The 21,784-nt window shown below is 37.5% G+C and overlaps 1 protein-coding gene across 2 annotated transcripts in view; it reads left to right on the top strand.

Moving 5' to 3' along the window:
* The window catches only part of LOC126355202 (longitudinals lacking protein-like), a 51,137-nt gene that overhangs the window by 11,864 nt on the left and 17,489 nt on the right, over positions 1-21,784 (top strand). Inside the window, exon 1 of one of the 2 annotated variants that reach the window (XM_050005434.1) lies at positions 7,070-7,279. The exons of the other annotated variant lie outside the window; for it this stretch is intronic. Within the exon in view, the coding sequence (XP_049861391.1) occupies positions 7,117-7,279 (163 nt within the window). The 5' untranslated portion in view covers positions 7,070-7,116. Of the gene's footprint in view, positions 1-7,069; positions 7,280-21,784 lie in introns of those variants that run through there. 2 annotated transcript variants of the gene reach the window in all.

Below are 21,784 nucleotides of genomic sequence, written 5' to 3'. Positions count from 1 at the left end.
TAAATTTTGGTTACATGATGAATCACCCAAATGTAAAGGCTGTCAACTCAACTAAATACCCTGGGACTACAGATGGGAACAATGTAATTTGGATAACAATATTATGAATAGGATAGAATGCTACTCACCATAAATGTGATTTTTGAATTGCAGACAGGCACAACAAAAAGACTGTTAAATATTAAGCTTTTTTTATTTTTTCAGAAAAGAAAACACACACACACTTTCACACAAGCAGGTACAGCTCATGCACAAAAGACTGCCACCTCTGGCCACCACCATCATGTGTGAATGAGATGTGCTTGCTTGTGTGAATGTCTGTGTGTGATTTCTTTTGTGAAGAGGGCTTTGGATGTTCAAGGCTATAAAACATAATGGGACATATGCTGTTACAGAATAGGTATGGCTGTGGCAAAGATGAATGACCAATAGCTGTAAAGTGTCAAGGCTTTTCAGTTGAATGTGGCATCTCTGGTGTAACAAAGCAGTGTGTCTGTGGCTTTAGTTTGAATAAGAGCTGTTATTTTGTTTTGCTGGAAAAATGACAGAGGTAATAATTGAGAAACAAACTGTTGTGAAGTTTCACATGTAGTTTGGAAAACTGCTCCTTTCATTAAAAGAAGTGTGTGGTGAAGACTATGAGCTTTTGAGTATTTCAAGATGGCAGGAAAGGTGTTAAAATGATTCACACGTAAACCACCCCACAACATAAAAAATGGGTGAAAATATCAAAAAAGTAAGTAATCTGATCCAATCTGACCATCAGTTGAGTATTCGATTGATTTCTGAAACTGTAAGATTTGACAAAGAATACATAAGTCAAATTTTACATAAACAATTAAATATGAGAAAAGTGTGTGCAATACTTGTGCTGAAAAGTCTCATCATCAAAAAAATAGAAGCTTGTACAAAAATTTGTACTGACACTTTCCACTAAAAGTGATCCTAATTTCTTGGAAAGAGTGACAGCATATAAATGAATCTTGGTTTTTCACATATGATTCAGAAACTAAGCACCAGTCCATGCATTGGGAGGGGCAAACTTCACCGAGAGTGAAAAAAGCTTGGACAAACAAATCAAGATTGAGGATGGTGGTGATAGTTTTGTTTAGTGTATGAAGTGTGTTCAAAAAGTAAGGTGACTTTGTATTTTTATGAAAGAATACTTATTTATTCATCAGTACTCATGCTGTCCCCTTCAAAGTAATCCCCATCAGATACAATACACTTGTGCCAATGCTTCCTCCAATCCTTGAAGCACTTCTCATAAGTACTTTTTGGTACAGCCTTGATACTTCCAGTGATGCAGTTTTTTTTCCTCGATCGTTGAAAATCTTCATCCTTTCATAGGTCTCTTCAGTTTCGGGAACAGGAAAAAGTCACTGGGGACCACATTTGGTGAATATGGTGGCTGAGGCAAGATTGCCCAGTTGTTTCTGGCCAAAAAATCTCTCACAAGCAATGACAAATGAGCAGGTACATTGGTGTTGCGAAATCCATGAATTGTTTTTTCACAATTCCGTATGTTTTTTGCATATTGACTCTCGCAAATGGCACGAAACTTCAAGGTAATACTCCTTGTTGACTGTATGACCTCGAGGCAAAAATTCGTGATGCACTTTGCCATGGTAATTGAAAAAAACAGTGAGCAAAACTTTGACATTTGATCGAACTTGGTGTGCTTTTTTTGGTCTCGGGTCTCCGGGATGCTTCCATTGGAACAATTGGGCTTTGGTTTTAATGTCATAACCATAAACCCATGATTTGTCAGCAGTTGTGACCCTTCTGAGCAAATCAGGATCATCACTGACATCATTCAAGAGCTCTTGAGTGATGCTCATGTGATGGTTCTTCTGATCAAAATTGAGAAGTTCTGTAACAAGCTTCACTGACACATGTCTTATGCCCAAAAAATCTGAAAAAATTGCATGACACAAGCCAACTGAAATGCCAACATCCTTAGCAACTTCTCTTACAGTAATTCAATAATTCTCTTCACAGCTTCAATGTTATTGTCTATTGTTGGAGTGCTGGGGCGTCCAGAGCAAGGTTCATCATTGGCAACTTCTTGGCCGTCTTGGAAGAGCTTGTATCACTTGTAAACATCTTTTTTACTTTACTCACCGTGTGCCACTGGCAACATTTCCAGTGTTTTAGAGCACTTGATTCCATTTTTCACACAAGATTTCATGCCAGTTCTTTGTCCCATTTTTTATAATAATCAAAAATTATCGAGCACACTAGAACACATCCAACCTTTCTATCTGTCAAAAACAAACAAAGCATGCTGTTCACTTGAAACTACGAACATATGTTCAGGACATGTGTACAACATAAGAAAAAAGATTGATAATCGAATGTACATTGCCTGCACAATTTGAAAAGTCACCTTACTTTTTGTACAGCCCTTGTATAGTCATGGAATAGTGTACCTTCACTAAGTTACTGGAAGTCGATCTGTTAATCAATGCTACTATCTTGAGGTTTTTATTCAACTCTAAGACCCAAATTGTGGGAGAACTAGTTGTGGGTTCTGCATCAAGACAATGCCCCAGCTTATACCACACATCTTATTTGTCTGAGCTAGTGCCATGTGACTTTTATCTATTCTGGAGGTGAAATATGCATTAAAAGAAATAAGATTTCAGTCTACCGAATCAGTGAAAGAAAAAGCGACACTTGTCATTGAGTAGCTTGCATAAGAAAACTTCCAGCACCGTTTCCATCAATGGAAAAATTGCATGTGGCGGTGTATATATGGAGAGAGTATATTAGTGTGACAATAACTAAATATGTATGTATTTGGAATAAAATGTTTTACAGTAATAGTTCCATTATTTTATAGCCTTACCTCTTATAACAGTCTTCTCATTGCACCTGTCTGCAACTCAACATGTTCTCTTTATGGTGAGTGGCAATCTATCCTTTCCATAATATTGTTGATAATCAAACTTAAATTGGAATCATCACATAGATAATATTGTGGAAAAGGTGAACCAAACGCTGCATTTTATTGGCAGAACACCTAGAAAATTCAACAGGTCTACTAAAGATCGTCCACTAACTAGTCTGTCCTCTTCTTGATTATTACTGTGCACCATGGAATTGGTACCAGATTGAGGGAAGAAATTGGAAAAGTTAAAAGAAGGGCAGCTCATTGTGCATTAATGTCATGGACATGATACATGAGTTTGGGTGGCAATCATTAAAACAAAGGTTTTTTTGCTGTGGCAAGATCTTCTAACTGTGAAAATATTTTGTTGATGCCGTCATATATATGGAGAAATGATCATCATGATAAAATTAGGAAAAATCAGAGCTTGCATGGGAAGATTTGAGTGTTGATTGAGAAATAGTCTGAAGTTCGATGGATCCTGGATCCTCTCTGCCAGGCACTTAAATGGGAATTCCGTGGTGGTCACGTAGATGTACAGTGCTCAAGGAGGTCTTACTGCTAGGTAGGCCTAGTCGGCATGGGAGCACAGAATTATTTGGGTGATGATTACCAGGTAATTAGTATGTTATGCGAAGTGCAAGGCTCGGTGTCGTCACCTGTGATTTACTCTCTTTGAGGAAAGGTCTGATAAAATCATATTGCAGGTGCGTGTAACAGTTTGGACTGCAGCTTACAGCGCACACTTGTCACATTTTGGGCTCTGTATCTCATCTTCTGTTGATGATATGCACACCGTTGCATTAGTGCAAAAAAGATTAGTGTAGGTCATTATGACCACAATAAATACTGTGTTATCATTGTGTCACAGTGGATTACTATCACTCTTACACCCAACAAATTCATTACCTGTTTTTTCTTGTTGTGTGGGAATAGTATGTTCTCAAAATTGAATTCCTATCGGAAAAGGTTCTTTTCACTTGGTTCATGTTACAGGCACTCCAAGGATGCAGTAGGATTCTAAAAGCACTTTCTACACCTAACGAAATTTGGAGACAGTTTCCATTAATTTGCATATCGTGTAGCTTCTAGGCTCTAACAACTATTAAAGATCTGGATAAATTATAAAATAATTGTGGAGGAAAGACATACAGTATCTGCTTAATGAATACCTATGCATGACTATTGTTTTTTCTTGCTCCGGTTGATGCTGTTTGGATGTAAGTGGTAATGTTAAAATTGATGTGTTTAGCCCTGTCTAGCTAGTTCTGTTCTGAATTGGTGTAATATCTCTTGCTTTCCTCTTTCATTTTCATTGCGGCATTTAAAATAGTCACTTTGTTTCTCCTTTACAGTCTCATTGTTCATGTATGTGAACAAGAGACTGATGTCATTAAAGTATGTTGACAGAGATTAGGTTTTCTAACTAAATTTATCATAATGTGACTGTCAAATTGTTGACATTTACATCCATCACTATTACTATCTTTAAAATTATTGGAACAGTTCTTAAATGTTTCTATTCAGTGTCACATTGTATGTAAAGAGAACCTGATGGAGAATGCCTTATTAGACGCAGGAGGGGGAACATGAATTGATATTTTTTATGAAAAATAAAACATAAATAAATAAGAAGTAGAATGATGTTAGCAAATTGAATATTAGAATAGGGATGAAGCTTGTTTGAAAATTTTATGTGATATAACACTGCTGCCAGCATCTAATGGGTATTCGTTTGGTATTGCCTCAAGTATGAATTATAATAAATGAATAGATAAGTAATTAAATTTAAATAATGAATGAAATGATCGAATGGCATTGTTGACCGGGAGGACCCATCCACGAGAGTTTGGCTGCCGAGTGCAAGTCTTATTTCAGTCGACGCCACATTGGGTGACTCACATGCCGGTAAGGAGGATGAAATGATAATGAGAACGACACAACACCCAGTCCACAAGGGGAGGAAATCTCCAACCCGGCTGGGAATCGAACCCAGGCCTGCTGCACAGGAAGCAAGCATGTTAACACTCAGCTAAGTGGGCGGACATTTAAATAAATGAACAACAGCAAGTGAAACCTTTCATTTCATTTTACCATTTATGTAATGATTTAAGGAGCTATTGATGATTTTACACATCACAGTAAGTGCATGATTTTTTTGTGTAGTTTCTTGTTTTTTATGGTGTGTAACTGTTGTCATTATTTAGTAACAAGGAAACAGTTCAGTAACTGAAAGATGTTATTTGCTAAATTCATTAAATTAAAGTAAAGTTTCAAAAAGTGTTTTGCTTTGAAGCTGTGGCACCTAATTTTCATTCTAGTTTTTTACAGTTTTCACATAGAAGTTACGAAAAATTCAATCAGTTCATTAGGTAATTAATTAATTTGTTGATATTCTTATCATTTGACAATTTTAATGAAGCACTGTAGAATGACTCAGTTAACTTACCACACATGTTTGTATGTATGGCTAAAATAACATAATCTTTATGTATTGCTACAATAACCACATTAAGGAAGATAGTGACAGGTTCAAGGGATGGTGGAAATTTCAGTAGCCTGATTTCCCTAAACTTCCGATATTTTCTTTGTTGTCTGGCTTTAAGCATTATTAATGCTGCAAGTCAAATAATGTGTTATGTATTTCTTTTTCTTTGATTTGTGAACAGCTTTAATCAAAGGTATTAGTGCACAGTACAAATAACTATTTTTCTGCACTGATGGTGACTTCTTTTGTGAATGCTGAAATAATGAATGAATAAATATATAAATGTGTTGATGTGAAACTTATATAAAATAAAGTGTAACAGTGAAACACCTTCAGCCATTTAAATTTCCAGTTTTATTTTATTTGTGCAACCAGTTTCAGTGTCACATTACATCATCTTCAGGCCCCCTGACCAATGTTTAGGAAGAATTTCACCATCTTACAGAGTCAAAACAGGGGCTAGCCTTGTTGGAAAGTGATAATCAGAGGGATTACTGTATTAAGAAGAAATCTACAGATACCAGTAACCAAATGTTGGCCTCTACTTCAACTGTGTAAGAGGTAGATTCTTCCTACACATCAGTTAGGGGGCCTGAAGATGGTGTAATGTAATATTGAAACTAGTTGCACAAATAAGATAAAACTGGAAATTTAGACAGCTGAAGGTATTTAGACTTAACATTTACGCTGAAAGGCCGAGGTCCTGCAACTGTCTTGTGTAAAGACATTTAAACTAAGTAACTGATGTTGAACGTTTATAACAGATGAAATGCTTTTGCTTTCTATCCACTATTAATTCAATGCACAGTGGAATTTCATTGTATGGTAACAGGTAACTGAGTGCCCTTATCATCCCTTGAACTGTGTATGTGGAGTATGATATGAACAGTAGGGTATAACATAGTACCATCATCCAGTTAAGCATATATGATGTTAGCAATTGTATATTAATCAGTTGTTTCTTAGAATTATGAGGAATCCTAATTTTAAACAAAATATTTGAATTAATCAATTGTTCAAAAAGGCTGAATGCTTAGCAGATGCTTGTTGGACTGTCCTGATAGTGGATGAATGATAATGTAGGTCTTTATATGATCTCACCATTGAAGTTCTGTTTTGTTCCCCTTGACATTAACACATTACACAATAAGTAATTTTGGTATTGTGTTCTAGTGACACCAGTTGTTGTATCACATTTTTCCCTTCCTTAATTTTGCTTATTTCTTTCCATCTCCGTGTAACTAAAGAAAGTGCAGTTCAATTTTTTTCAGTGCTTTATTATTTTTTGAGATAGCAAAACCCTTTTTTCTACTTGTTTGCATATGTTTTCTGGTCTTTTCCTAGGTGATCATTTTATTCACTGTTTTGAGTGTTTATATTTTCATTGCTTTGAAAAAATATGCAGTCATTGAAATAATCTGGGCGTATGAGAAGAATTTTGAAGAGCTATTAATTATGTATTGACTTAACCTTTTGAAGCATTCTTTTTCTAAACATTTACATTTGTTGCTTTAGCATTTTAATTGTGCTTGTATTGTAACAATTTACTATAGGTTTGAGCTATTAAACTGAAGAGCAGTGATTAGACATGACTCCTATTTACATTGTCATGGGGAAAAAGTTTTTTTTTCCTGTCATGCAGGTTTTGGGCCAGCGACATCAGACAATGGCTTTGAGTGTAACAAGTGTGGAAGATTATACAAGGCACGATGCACACTTAACAGGCATATACGTTATGAGTGTGGATTTTCCAGAAACCAGTTCAGCTGTCCATTTTGTGGCAAGCGGTTCAGTCGCCCTGATAACTATCGCACTCATCTTCTTCTCCTACATCCTTCTGAGCCACTCAATGTGGAATTCACTATTTTTGATGCCTGAAGCACTGTTTCTAATGGAAGGTGATCCAGTATAAATATATTTTTCAACTGTCATCTAAGCACTGTGATGTGCAGAAAACTTGTAAGATTTGATACTTTTTGTTTTTTGTTTGTTTAAACTCAGATATAATGTTTGTTGTCAGTGCATGAAACATTTGTTGATTTGTACAAGAAACTCTTAAACTACTAAATAAGGACACAAAAAGTTGTATGTTATGTGGTACGCTGGAATTCCACATGTTCTCCTTAAAGAGACAAGCACAAGTGAATGCTTTACAGTGCCATTCATGTAGGTAGTTCATTTTATTTATAAGTATTGTATTAATTTCAGCATTGAACTTTATTCCTGCATTATATGCTAGTACTTAGTTAAAACCTGCGTAGGGAATAAATGTTTCTTTCAGAGGGAAATGGTTCTGCACTGATACACAAGATATTTTCCTTTATCATTCCTGATCAGGAAATCTATGAGTTAGTATGAGAGAAAGAGTAAAGAAATTCTATAGTAAGTACAGTTTGTATTATGGGAGATAGAGAAAGGTTCATTTAGGTAGATATATACAATTAGGGATTGAATTGTGTGCTGATGATGTGAATATGAAAGCAACATTTTTATGTGACTTTTTGAGCCTTTAAAAACTTCTATATGTACACAGGTCATAATGCATTTGTATTGAGCTCAGAATAATGGTGTGCACCACACTATTAGTTTACACAAAATATTTATTCAGATTACAGTGATCGCAGGGTGTCAATAGATACAGACATTGAAAGTAGTGTCACTCTTTTGCATATTCATTCTGGTGTACCTATTATTTCACACCTGACATGAGCTTTCTTTCTCTCTCTCTAGTTTCTTGTAACTGATTTGCAACTTTCTGTCTTCCAGCATCACTTTTAAGAGGCAATCCAAAATTTTGGTAGTGAGATTTTTCCCGAATTTTCTCTTGCTTTCTCGCCACTATTTTCATCCATTACTTTATTAAATACTGTATAAAAAAAGGAGTTAAGAAAATAAATGTCCTTTAATTATCAGGTGTAATTAACTACAACAGTAGCAACAGCAACAAATATTGATACTAATTCAGTGTTTTCAATCAGAAATACCTTCATCCAACAATTTAGAGGGGAGAGATGGAATAAATTATACACTGGTTATATTTCAGAGGTTTTTAAAAGGTTATGGAAAGTCTGCTGGCCAATTGAACTGTTTATTATGTGTCAGTAGTTTATTTTGATTCATTTCTGCATTATTTAAGTGATCAAGATGTTATGCTATTTCAGGCATTGGAATATATTTAATTATTTGAGCTTGCAAATAATTTACGGGACATCACATTCAGTAACATTCCTCAAATACAACCTTGCCAGCATATGAATGGGCCCCCATGTAGCTAAGGTTTTATCGACTACGCTACTGGTGTTTTGTTGGGAAGCTCTTACAGATTCTCCACACTGTTCTGGTCTCTCCCCATTAAATTTCCATATTTTTGGAGCCTGGACAAAAGATGTTCACAGCCATAAATTTGCTTAGGATGAAGAGATATGAGCTTGGGTCCATTCATGGTTCCATAGACAACTGTAAACATTTACCACGAATGCACTAAATGTCTTGTCTCTTAGTGGAATAAATGTGTTAACAGTTATGGTGATTACTTTTGAAATAACAAACAGTTTACTCACTTTTTCCGTCTATTTCATTTTAATTTGACTACTCCTTATTCTTATAATGGTATAAAAAATAAAAGCATCCAACTTATTCAAGGAGCACTGAGTGGTAGATAGGTGCGTAAGAACAATTTTGATGAAGACTGTTCAGCTTTCAAACTTGTGTTTTTCTGCAAAGTGTTTAACACACATTATATGGGCTCTTTAATGTGACTGTTTTAGATGGGAGGGGGTGTGTGAACTATGGATGTGTAAAGATACCAATTAAGGTTGGATCTGTATTGCCTTGTTTATTACACTGTCAACTTCAGCAAGTGATTGCACCATAGCCATTACCGAATGATTTGTATACTCTGCTTTGAGATATGCTTTGCTTGTAGCTTTCTTTTCTTATTTTGAAATGAGTGAAGACACTAATCCTGGTTTGTCATGTGGTTCAAGCATGACTCCCACTGCACCAGAAGGGATTGGTGATCCCTTTGATCATACGTCAGTTCTGCTGTTATAGAAGCACAGAACAGGGGTGTAGGCTGCCAGCACTGTGAGATGGAGGTGGGGCATGTTCCCCTGCACAACTCTTATCCCTTCAGGCAATCTAGGTTGTTATTTGTTTACAGTCAAGGCCAACTGTCACATTATAGTGTCCACACTATGGCTACATTCAGCTGTGGGCTGGCTGGTATGTGTTTGTGTTGCTCTTGGAGTGTGTTATTTATTTATTTGTTCTTAGACAGTTTACATTGTATGAGTGTTATTTAATATATATGTACAACTGTACAATTTAATGAAATATGAAGGTGGAAACCAGATGTTTTCTTTTGATATGCAGAACAGATGTACGGAGTTAACAATGTCACTGTACACATAACATCATTTGTTCTATTATATAACATTAAGAATCTAAAATACTATATAATAAAAGAATTTCTGCAGAATTGTTAGCTTTTATGTACTTATAACAAAGCGTACTATTTGGTACAGACAAAAAGCTGTATAGTTCTTTACAGTTTACAAAAACAAAGACATAATTCTATTTGCCTAGTGCACTAAGCATATTGACAAGGAACTGTTTAATCTATTCCTCTGTTTCAATTTATGATTCTTCCATGATTTTTACTGTAAATGTTCCTTCACTTTATACCAACATAAGGAGATGAGGTGATCCATCAATTTATTTTGATGATGATCTGTTCTTTTATGATAGTTATGCTTAGTAGCAGACTGTTATAAAATAAGCTTTGTGCATTTATAGGCTCTCTGTTCGTTATTTTAAGGCTTTTGGTGCAAATATGGTAATCATTATTGGTTCTTGTGCCATGTTCATGGAAGTCCCTAGGTATCTGATGGCTTGATTTTGAAGTTTTAATATACAATTAATATGAACATCTGCTTCTCCTCCCCTTATAACTGGAATACAGTACATTACATGTGGGAAGAAACGTTCATAATATAAGTATGGTTTGCATGACCACTGTATAGGATGTTTTCTCCATAAAACAGTGATCTTATCTTTGTGCACATATTTTCAGTACAGTTTTCCCACGTCAGAACTTTGTTCTCTTCTACTCCTAAGAAATTATTACAGTACACTTCTTCTACGTCTCCATCCCCATTGCTAAAAATAAAATCCTCTGTATTGTTAGTTCTGTTTGTTTTAAATTTTTCTTTTATATATAAATAGGTTATTTTATCTGAAATGAATTTTTGCCATTTTTGTTTCTTCACTGGCTTTCCTTTCCAGGTCCTTTGCCAAGTCGCTACAGACTAGTAGAATTGTGTTGTCATCAAACATGATCACCTTTTCATTTACAGCACAAAGTATGTCATTTATGTACAAGATAAATACTAGAGGTCATAGTTCAGACCCTGAGATATTCCGTACTTTACCTCCAGAAATTCAGAGTAGATACTTTTTTCAACATTACTGGAATTGTGTTTTATTCTTAAGGACTGCTATCAGTTTTGCAACAAATGTTTTTATAATATCAGCAGTTTTCCCTGTGATGCCATTGTGGTGCACCTTCTCTAGAATAAGTCTCTGACAGACACAATCGGAAGCCTGGAAAGATTTAAGTATACACTGTGTACTTTGTTCCAAGCATTCAGGGCCTCAGTTGTGTCTGCTATGGAACACTTCTGTCATTTAGGATCTCTCCTTACTTAACCCATGCTGTAATTCATTTAAGATGTTTTATTTCTGTATAGAATTTGTCATTCTATTCTTAAAGACTGTTTCTATTATTGTAGACAGAAAAATTGAAGAGAGGAAATGTTGAATGTTCTAAGTGTCATTTTCCAAGTTCCATACATCAAAGTCTCCTTTATTTAGTTGATGCACAATTTGTGTGGAAGCAGAGTGCCTGTAAAGTTGTGTTTGTATCAATCAAATATCTTTTTAATGGAAGGAGATAACTTGGGTTTCAAAAACAATGAAAAAAGTTGGAGAAGTGAACAAACAAGATAGTGTGCATCTGGAGAAGTTATGAAAAGCCACTTCTTCCTCAACAGCACAGGGAGTTCTGTAGTAAACATTGCAACACTTGATCTCAGTAATGGAGTTGTGTAAGAAGCAGAAGTGAATACTAAGAGGTTTTTTTCCTTGAACTTAATTTTGTAATTTTCTTGTAAAATAGCTTTTGTTGACTACATTTCTACTAGATAAAACATTACTGCTGTATTTCTGTACTTGTATTGTCACAAATGTAACTCAGTGCCTCAGTATTAATGGAACCTGAAACAAAAACTTTCTTATTTACACTTAGAACAGTCATTTTCCTTGTATAGCACCTACAACATTCTTGATAAATTATTTATTTTATAATTGGTCAACTTACTTTTGCAGTGATGAGCTGAACAGCGTAATTCAATAGACTACAATATTTGCTCAATATCTTGGATGCAAATAAGTTATGTACAAAATTAAACATTTTTTTTTTTTTTGGTTGCTCCTGACAAATGTTCGATTTGTCATATTGAACATTTTGTAACGTATTTGATCTCCCCTCTCTTATTTTATTTGAATTTGATTGGTTACCTTTTCTGTGTCAAACAAAATAAAATATGTTGATATGCTATAAGAGGAAATAATGATGATCCAGACTCTAACTAACAATGCACCACATTTAAACTGTGTGCCTCAGGATGCTGTAACTAGCAGAGGTACACGGATCTAGTGCACTACAGACCTACCTTGTTGGTCCTGCATCTCTGAAATTCAACAGTACCTGCAGGACAGCTAACAGCACATTGCACACAGCATATGAATTCTGAGAGCAAATGTGCTATGAAAATGATACTGTGAGGAAATTGTTACACCTGTAATAAACCACAGACAGATACATAAAAGCTTAGTACATTGTCAATATCCAGTTTCCTCCTATTTCGTAGCTTCCTCAATGAAAACTCACAGTGTGCTCATGAGTATAACTTTTGCTGCTTATCCCGATACTAACTGTATGTGAGAGAAAATCACTTGCACCAGAATGCACTCTAATATCCCCTCACAATTGTACTGTGCCACTTAGCTCTTGCTAATACACTGTCAGGATAGTTTAGTTTCTCAACCTCAAAATAACAATTCTCTCCCCTCACAACCAATACTCCAGCAGTGATTGCGTGCCACTCTGCCACACCGTGTCTCTACTGCTATGCAGCAGCACTGCTCAGTTGTTGCCGGAGTACTTGTTATTCTTTCTGTTTTACTATCGCTCTTAATACGAGATGAGAAGATGAGAGTCACACAAGATTAATTTTAGAGTGCTCTGTTGAATGGACATGTAAAATTCTGCTTTAAAAATAATTTTATTTGTGGTGAGAAACAAACCAGTGATTTCCATTGACACTGGGCGTTGCATGAAAGATATTGTGGACTGACTCCAGAAAATATCTGCTGAAACACCAGAGAAAATACACCAGATGACTCTTAGGAGAGACACTTGGTATAAATGTTATGCAGCTGATGCTGGGCTTATGGGATGGCTATGGTATGTGACGATGGTGAGTTGGGATTGAAGGCCTGTGGGTGTCCAGTGAAACTTGCCTAATCAAAAAGAGCACTTTATTAACTCAAATATCTGTGCTACACTAACATTCAGTTGCAATCACACTACCCACAGCATGTGGCAGGGCCTTGTGACCAACAAGTTTCTGGCTGCAATACTTGCACCCCGGTTTGCTAACAGTAGTGCCCAGCATGTGGCTTGTGACCTTGTTATGTGAGTCATGCTACAAGCACCGTGCATCAGCAGTGCCCAAAGACAGTCGCTATTCTTGCAACGATGGATGTCTGAGCCTCAGGATATGGTGGTGCGTGTTGTGTTGCCCACATTGCCATGGTGGAACTAGAATGCAAACCACTGCCCTCTGGGCATGAATCATGCTTGTTGATGGAATGGGCATGAAAAGGCCCTGCTGCACTGTGGTACGAAGTCCAGGAAGTGGACCTAGTGGGACTGAGACTGCTGCTGGCAGCGCCATGTTGTCCCCTTGGTTGGCATAGCCCAAATGTCCTGTTAGGACTGCTTGGCTGTTAATGAATCTGCCACCAAAATGACAACTATTTACACAGGATAGAACTGCACCTGTTATGCTGGTGTGCTGCTTCTTGTCCAGTTTTCAAGAGTGCTGGTGGAACCCATCAGTGGAAAAATCCCCTTGCCTTTACTACAAGAACCTTGCTTTATCACTGTGCTGGGAATTTTCACTGAGCCATGTCAGGTCTGTCTCACAATAAATCAAAAGCTCTGTTACTGTGATCAGAATGCCAACATCTTGCTCTCAATAGTGGCCAGCAGCTGCTGCAATACTTTACTATCATATCCTGACAGATTTGCCCGTAAAATAGTTGGCACTACATTACCCCTTCCATGGAAAGACCTGGCCCCTTGGGACCCACTTAAGACTGGTATACAATAGAGATTCCCGAGTACAGTGAATATTATGTCATATTTGCAGAATAAATTTTCATTGCAAGAATGTCTGTTGGCTTAACACACAGGTATCAGAGAGACTGTATTTAAGCTACAAAGCTTACTTCTTCTTACTCCACTAGGCTACTTATTACTAATCCAGTAGTAGTCCACTAGTTTCTGTGGAATGCACATCATATTATATCACATCACATCATGTCTTTACACTTGTCCATTCTGTTAGTCATGTGGCCACACACTGTGGCTTCAGCTGCCGGAGGCTGCAGTCATGTGTGTATGAGTTGCATTTGTGTGTCGGTGCGCGAGTGTGTGTGTCGTCTGGTTTTGAGAAAGGCCTTATTGGCCGAAAACTTATATTGTTGTGCCTATCTGCGACTCAGCATCTCTGCTATATGGTGAGTAGCAACTTTCCTTTTCATAATGTTGTTACATTCCATCATGGATTTTCCATTGTTTGAAAAATCATTGTTGCGTGCACCTCCCTGAGCATCTGGCCCTGCCTACACTGCCTCAGAACAACACCCGTTATCATCCAATGAGTTGGGTATTACTGCACTTAAATCACCCATGTTGCTATCTGCACACTCATTGCTGCTACCCTAGACACCATAGTTACACATGCTATTGGAGCAAGTACATCACTCCCCTCAACTTTAACAACATTATTATTCAGTGCATTACTTAAATTCTCAGGAATTTGTATCATGTCACCACTCTCTCTAATTATCTTAATTTTCCCACTCAGAAAACCACCCTACGAGTTGGCAAGTATTGTCCTACCCTTCATAGGATTGACAGGTTCAATGACACCAGTAGTAGTCCGACATCTTGCAGGACAGATAAACTAGATACAAACCTGCTCGTCTCCCTTGCAGCTTCCTCCTCCACTTTCCTCTCTACTTTTCCTCTTTCTCTTCTTCCCACCCTTCCAAAGTCTTCCTATTCCTTACCTCCCAAGGCCTATTTTCACTCCACCAATTGTTGAGTTTTCTCTACACCTGTACACTCTGGAGTCTTGCATTAAGATATTTCAATCTCCCTAGAATGAAGTGCTTCCAGTCTCCTAAACAGCCCCACACTGTCCACCTGTAACCTATCTACTTAAACATTTTAAATTTCTAATACATCATTTGTGATAGAGCCCTGTGGTATTGAAAACCCTGCTACCAGTGCTACTGACTAGACTCTGATGTCATGAGAACTACATTCCACAAGTACAACAAAATAGCAAAACAAAATCATATTACGAGAACACTTAACTGTGAGACTATCCTAACACTTCTTATTGCAACTTAACTACTCTTGCCTGAATAGCTACTCATAATTATTGTTACACAGCAGAACGATGACTGACTTAGCCTCACCGTATGAATCACAGCACATGTTTCCTAAACTATATCCCTATTAGCTTCACCTTATGAATTGCAGCACATGTTTCCTAAACTATATCCCTAGACAAAGAGCCTTACCCCATGTTTGTGATAACACATACTGACCACACCAACCAAGTGAAAACTAACATTTATGTTTACAGATCCTCACAACCTGTTACATACTAAACTTCATTATTACACCTTAATCTTTGGCAAAAATGGACCGATTTCCCATGACACTTACAATCAGACAAGAACAAAAACAAAAATACTGCACTCACCCCACCATAATTTGTTGAAACTACAACCCTACAGTAGCCAAGTCATCCTCTTCATCCACAGATGGTGGCTGTAGGCATTGTCAGTCCTGATGTCACCAAATGAGGTGGTGATGGGATCAAAGATCCCACTTTTGATACCCAGCTGTAGCCGACCACATGGGTAGTGGGCTGGCTGTAGTGCAGGTGTCTGGTTGTTAAGAGTTGAGGTGTGTTTGTAGGCCATTGGTGGGCCAGTGAAACTTGGCTATTAAAAATAATGCTTTGTTGACTCAAAATTCTGTTCTATGCCAGTGTGGAGTAATGACCACATCCCCCAAAGCACATGGTGGGGCCATGTGGCCAGTGATGTCTTATATCTGTGCTGGCAGTTTTACCAAACCAAGACAGACCCATCTCACAATAAATCAACAACTTTGTTACTGCAATTGGAATGCTAACACTTTACATTTGCCAGTGACTGCTGCAATACTTCACAACTATGTTCTGATGAATTTGCCATAGTAGTGGCACATCAGTAGTGTACACTCTCCTTGAAATTTATTGACTGATTTAATTTTATTAGTAATTTACTGGACATTCTGGAATGTTGTTTTGTATTATTTTACTTCTCTGGTACTCTCATGTGGGTGTTTAGCCATCAAATGTGTACACTGAGTGTTGCTTTACACTAAAAATGGGACTTCGTGTTCACTTACAAATAAACTGTTTTCATTGATGAGGCTGTTCAGTTTGAACCAGAAAAAATGATTCAAATGTAGTCTATGTTTAGCATACTGGCTTTTATGCAATTCAAATTGAGTGAATTAATTCATTCACATATTGTGTTTAATAAATCCAATCATGAAGGAGAGCCTTTTGGGATAAGGAATGAATCTATACATTAATTGGTGGGGGCAGCCATTATAAACCAAATCTGTAAAATATGTTGATAACTAATTGGGACTAGTTCTAGTGTGCACATGTTGATAATAATGTGAAATACTTCTAAATTACTTTATAACCCCCCCCCCCCCTCCACACACACACACACACACACACACACACACACACACACACACACACACACCACCACCACCTATTCCAAGACTTACCAAGCGGGAAAGCGCCGGCAGACAGGCACATGTGTGTGTGTTTGTGTTTTGTTCATGTGCCTGTCTGCCGGCGCTTTCCCGCTTGGTATGTCTTGGAATCTTTGTTTTTAATATATTTTTCCCATGTGGAAGTTTCTTTCTATATATATAATTGAGGGAAACATTCCACGTGGGAAAAATATATCTAAATGTATATATGTGCGGATCGACGTGTGTGTGTGTGCGAGGGTATACCTGTCCTTTTTCCCCCTGAGGTAAGTCTTTCCTCTCCCGGGATTCGAATGACTCCTTACCCTCTCCCTTAAAATGCACATCCTATCGTCTTTCCTTCTCCTCCCCTCTTTCCTGACGAAGCAACCGTTGGTTGCGAAAGCTTGAATTTTGTGTGTGTGTTTGTGTTTGTTTGTGTGTCTATCGACCTACCAGCGCTTTCGTTGGGTAAGTCACATCATCTTTGTTTTTATATATATATATACACATCTCTTCCACTTTCAAAAGACATCCCCTATCTCCTCCATTGGGATCCCCTATCTCCTCCATTGGGAGCACAGTTAAGATACAGAGCTCAGTGTTTCATTTATGTACCTACATACTACTCTGTGCCTTCTATAGACAGTTGCTACTTATGTAAAAACTGGACACAAAATCAAAAATATTGAAACAAATAGTTTTTGTGTAGATCTGATCCTTGAAGCATGTGCTTGAGTTTCTACTGCAATATACTTCTATAGTAATTGTAACAATCTACAGATCCCCTCAAGGTAACTTTCAACTATACATGAAAAATCTTGAGGCATAATTGAGCTACCTGCCAGACAAAAAGAAGCAGCTAGTGGTTAAGGTAGATTTCTTAAAAGATATGGATAGGAAAAATGAGCTAGAATCTTTGTTTGGTTGTTTCAATCTAGTATCTGTTGTAAATTTTCCAACTCATGTGCAGCAGGGTAGTAGGTCACTTATCGATAATATTTTCATAGACAGTGCCCAGACAGAAGCAATTAATGTGTACCCAATTGTTAATGGGCTATCTAATCATGATGCACAGTTAATGGAAACAACACATATAGCACCTTACAGGATTCAGGCAGGTTCGTACAAGGCAGGGAGGCTTATTAATGCAAACACGATACAGAGCTTTTAAGTGCAGCATAGAAGAGGTAGAATGGGATGAAGTGTACACAGAATATGATGCTGATGCCAAATTCAATTTATTCCACCATAAATTTGTTTCAATATTTGAGAGTTGCTTTCCTGAAACATTATCCAAAAAAGCCATTACAAAGTGAATTAAGCCATGGGTTATTAAAGGAATTAAGATCTCGTGTAAGAGGGAAATATATGGACAGGCCAGAATAAATCAGGATCCACCGTTACTTGCTTACTACAATAGATACTGTAATATTTTAAGGAAAGTCATTAAGAAGTTGAGAGGCTTATGTGTTCTGACAAAAATTAATAATGTGGATAATAAGATTAAAACTATACGGAATATTGTCAAACGGGAGATGGGGCAGCCTGACAGTGCACAGCATACCATAGCAATAAAGCTAAATGATGATGTTGTAAGTGACAATCCACAAGTTGCAAGTACTTTTAACAATCACTTTCTGAATGTAGCAGCAAGAATAGGGTTAAAGCGTTCAGTTGAAGAAGCAAAAAATATGTTAAAAATGTCATTCCCCAGGACTGTAGGCCTTTAGAAATAGCACCAACATTCCCCACTGAAATTAAGGGAATTATAAATATACTGAAAAACAAGAGCTCATGTGATGTTGATGAAGTCTCTAACAGCATTTTGAAGTGTTGTTCTAATTTAATAAGCAGAGTCCTTAGTGATATATGTAGTGCATCGCTGGCGCAGGGAATTTTTCCAGACAGATTGAAGTATGCAATTGTCAAATCTCTTCATAAGAAAGGGGACAATAGTGACTTGAATAAGTATAGACCAATCTCATTGCTGACTTCATTTACTAAAATATTCGAAAAAGTTATGTATTAAAGAGTAATCTCACATTTAAGTGAAAATAATTTACTCAGCGTGTCACAGTTCAGATTCCGGAAGGGTTACTCGATTGAGCATGCTATCTACATATTTACCCATCAAACAGTACAAGCCCTAAATAACAAATTATTGCCAGTTGGTGTTTTTTGTCATCTCTTCAAGGCATTTGATTGTGTGGATCATGTCACACTCTTTAAAAACCCATGTTTTATGGAATTGAAGACTATACACACAGCTGGTTTGAATCATACTTAATGAACAGAAAGCAATAAGTTGTGCTGAATAGCACAAATAATGTTGGGAGGGTGGTAAATTCTAGTGAATGGGGAGTTATCACAAAAAGAGTCCCACAAGGTTCAATTTTAGGTCCTCTGCTGTTCCTTATTCATGTGAATGACCTCCCACTTAATGTTCAGCAAGCGGAACTAGTACTTTTTGCAAATGACATGAGTGTTATAATAAATCCCATTCCACAAAAAGCTGCTGAAGTTTTGTTAAGGATGTCTTTCAAAGAATTATTAAGTGGTTGTCAGAAAATGGACTCTCCCTTAATTTTAGAAAAACTCAATATATCCAGTTCTGTACACCATAGATTCATACCGACAATTGATGTAGCATATGAACAGTGCTCAGTTAACAGGGTAGATTTCTCCAAATTTTTGGGTGTTCACACTGATGGGAACTTGAATTGGAAGGAGCATATTACTGAACTTCTCAAACAACTAAGTTCAGCTTCTTTTGCTCTTCGTATAATCACTAGTATCGGCAATAAACAGATCAACCTTCTAACATACTTTGCATATTTCCACTCAATAATGTCTTATGGAATAGTTTTCTGAGGTAAATCACCACTTAGACATAAAGTATTGATTGCACAAAAGAGTGCAGTGAGAATAATTAGTGGTGTTCACCCAAAGATGTCATGTAGGCACCTTTTCAAGGAGTTAGGTATTTTAACTGCACCATCAGAGTATGTATATTCGCTAATGAAATTCATTACAAATAATCCATCTCAATTCGCAAAGAACAGTTATGTTGATATTCTTCACGGGTTTGCAGCCGGATCATTTCGTCCTCCAGACACAATATTTCGGCGGACCAGCTGGCCGCCATCCTCAGGTGAGTTAATGCTGGTGCACTGCCTCGCCGGAACTGAGTTCCAGCCACAATGACGGAAACCTTTATACACCACAAACCGTTCACCGCGCCTGCGCGAGAAGATAGCGCCTCCTGGCGGTAAGAAGACACGCAGCGCGCCGGTGGAGAAAGACGGCGGAAACGATAAATCGCATCAGGAAGGATCCAGAGATCGAAAAGAAGAACGTTTTTGTTTAATGTCCGACAACATCGGATTCCATATTTTGCTTAGAGGAAAACCTCTATCCCTGTTAATAATATTGCTTGCTAATCTGATTTCAATAGATTCTTTAAGAATACATTCCCAATAGCGAGAAGCAGGAGAAATCAATTGTGTCCTGTCGTACATCATTCTGTGTCCCTCGTTAAGGCAATGTTCCGCCACTGCAGATTTCTCGGGCTGGAGCAACCGAGTGTGCCGATGATGTTCCACACACCGGTCCTTAATCGTTCGAATAGTCTGACCAATATACTTCTTTCCACAGTGACACGGGATTTCATATACACCGGGTTTCCTTAAACCCAAATTATCCTTAACTGAGCCGAGAAGGGCTCTAGTCTTGGCCACCGGCGTAAAAACACTTTTAATATCATATCTCCTTAGAATTCTTGAAATTTTAGATGATATACTTCCCGCAAAGGGTAAATAAGCAACAGCTACAAAAGTATCCTCTATAGGCTCGCGTGACGGACCAAACTGAAGAGCACGGCATATTTGTTGTTCCGTATATCCATTCTGTTTGAAAACAGTTTTCAAATGGTCAAGTTCTTCTTTCAAATGTTCCTCGTCAGAAATGGCATAAGCTCTTTTTACCAAAGTCCGCAAAACTCCACTACGTTGGTGTGGTGGATGACAGCTGGTCGCATGAAGATAACGGTCAGTATGAGTTGGTTTCCGATACACACTGTGTCCGAAAGTCCCATCGTCCTTTCTTTCAACCAAAACATCAAGAAATGGAAGTTTGCCATCACTTTCAATTTCCATGGTAAACTGAATGCTCGGATGTAGACAATTAAAGTGATCCAAAAAACGATTCAAGGCATCAATTCCATGCGGCCAAACCATAAAAATGTCATCAACATATCTGAAAAAACACTTAGGTTTAAGAAACGAAGTTTTGAGTGCCATGTCCTCAAAGTCTTCCATAAATAGGTTAGCGACTATGGGGGAGAGGGGACTCCCCATAGCCACTCCGTCAGTTTGCTCAAAATATACATCATTAAAAAGGAAATACGTCGAAGTCAACACATGACGACATAACTTGGTGGTTTCTTCATCTAATTTCTCACTGATTAGTGACAGGGACTCTTCAAGAGGAACCCGAGTAAAAAGAGAAATAACATCAAAGCTGACAAGCAAGTCAGAAGGACCAGAGTATAATGATTTTAATCGTCGAATGAAGTCAGACGAATTAGATATGTGATGTTCACATTTTTTCCCACATATGGCCTGAGGACCGAAGCTAAATATTTGGCCAAATTATAGGTAGGGGCGCCCAAGTTGCTGACAATGGGACGCAGAGGAATACCACTCTTATGTATTTTGGGTAAACCATACAATCTCGGAGGAACCGCCGCACCCAAAATACATAAGAGTGGTATTCCTCTGCGTCCCATTGTCAGCAACTTGGGCGCCCCTACCTATAATTTGGCCAAATATTTAGCTTCGGTCCTCAGGCCATATGTGGGAAAATGTGAACATCACATATCTAATTCGTCTGACTTCATTCGACGATTAAAATCATTATACTCTGGTCCTTCTGACTTGCTTGTCAGCTTTGATGTTATTTCTCTTTTTACTCGGGTTCCTCTTGAAGAGTCCCTGTCACTAATCAGTGAGAAATTAGATGAAGAAACCACCAAGTTATGTCGTCATGTGTTGACTTCGACGTATTTCCTTTTTAATGATGTATATTTTGAGCAAACTGACGGAGTGGCTATGGGGAGTCCCCTCTCCCCCATAGTCGCTAACCTATTTATGGAAGACTTTGAGGACATGGCACTCAAAACTTCGTTTCTTAAACCTAAGTGTTTTTTCAGATATGT

The sequence above is a fragment of the Schistocerca gregaria genome, chromosome 3, assembly GCF_023897955.1.
Source record: "Schistocerca gregaria isolate iqSchGreg1 chromosome 3, iqSchGreg1.2, whole genome shotgun sequence".
Lineage (NCBI taxonomy): Eukaryota > Metazoa > Arthropoda > Insecta > Orthoptera > Acrididae > Schistocerca > Schistocerca gregaria.
This window is presented reverse-complemented; position numbering and strand designations above follow the sequence as displayed.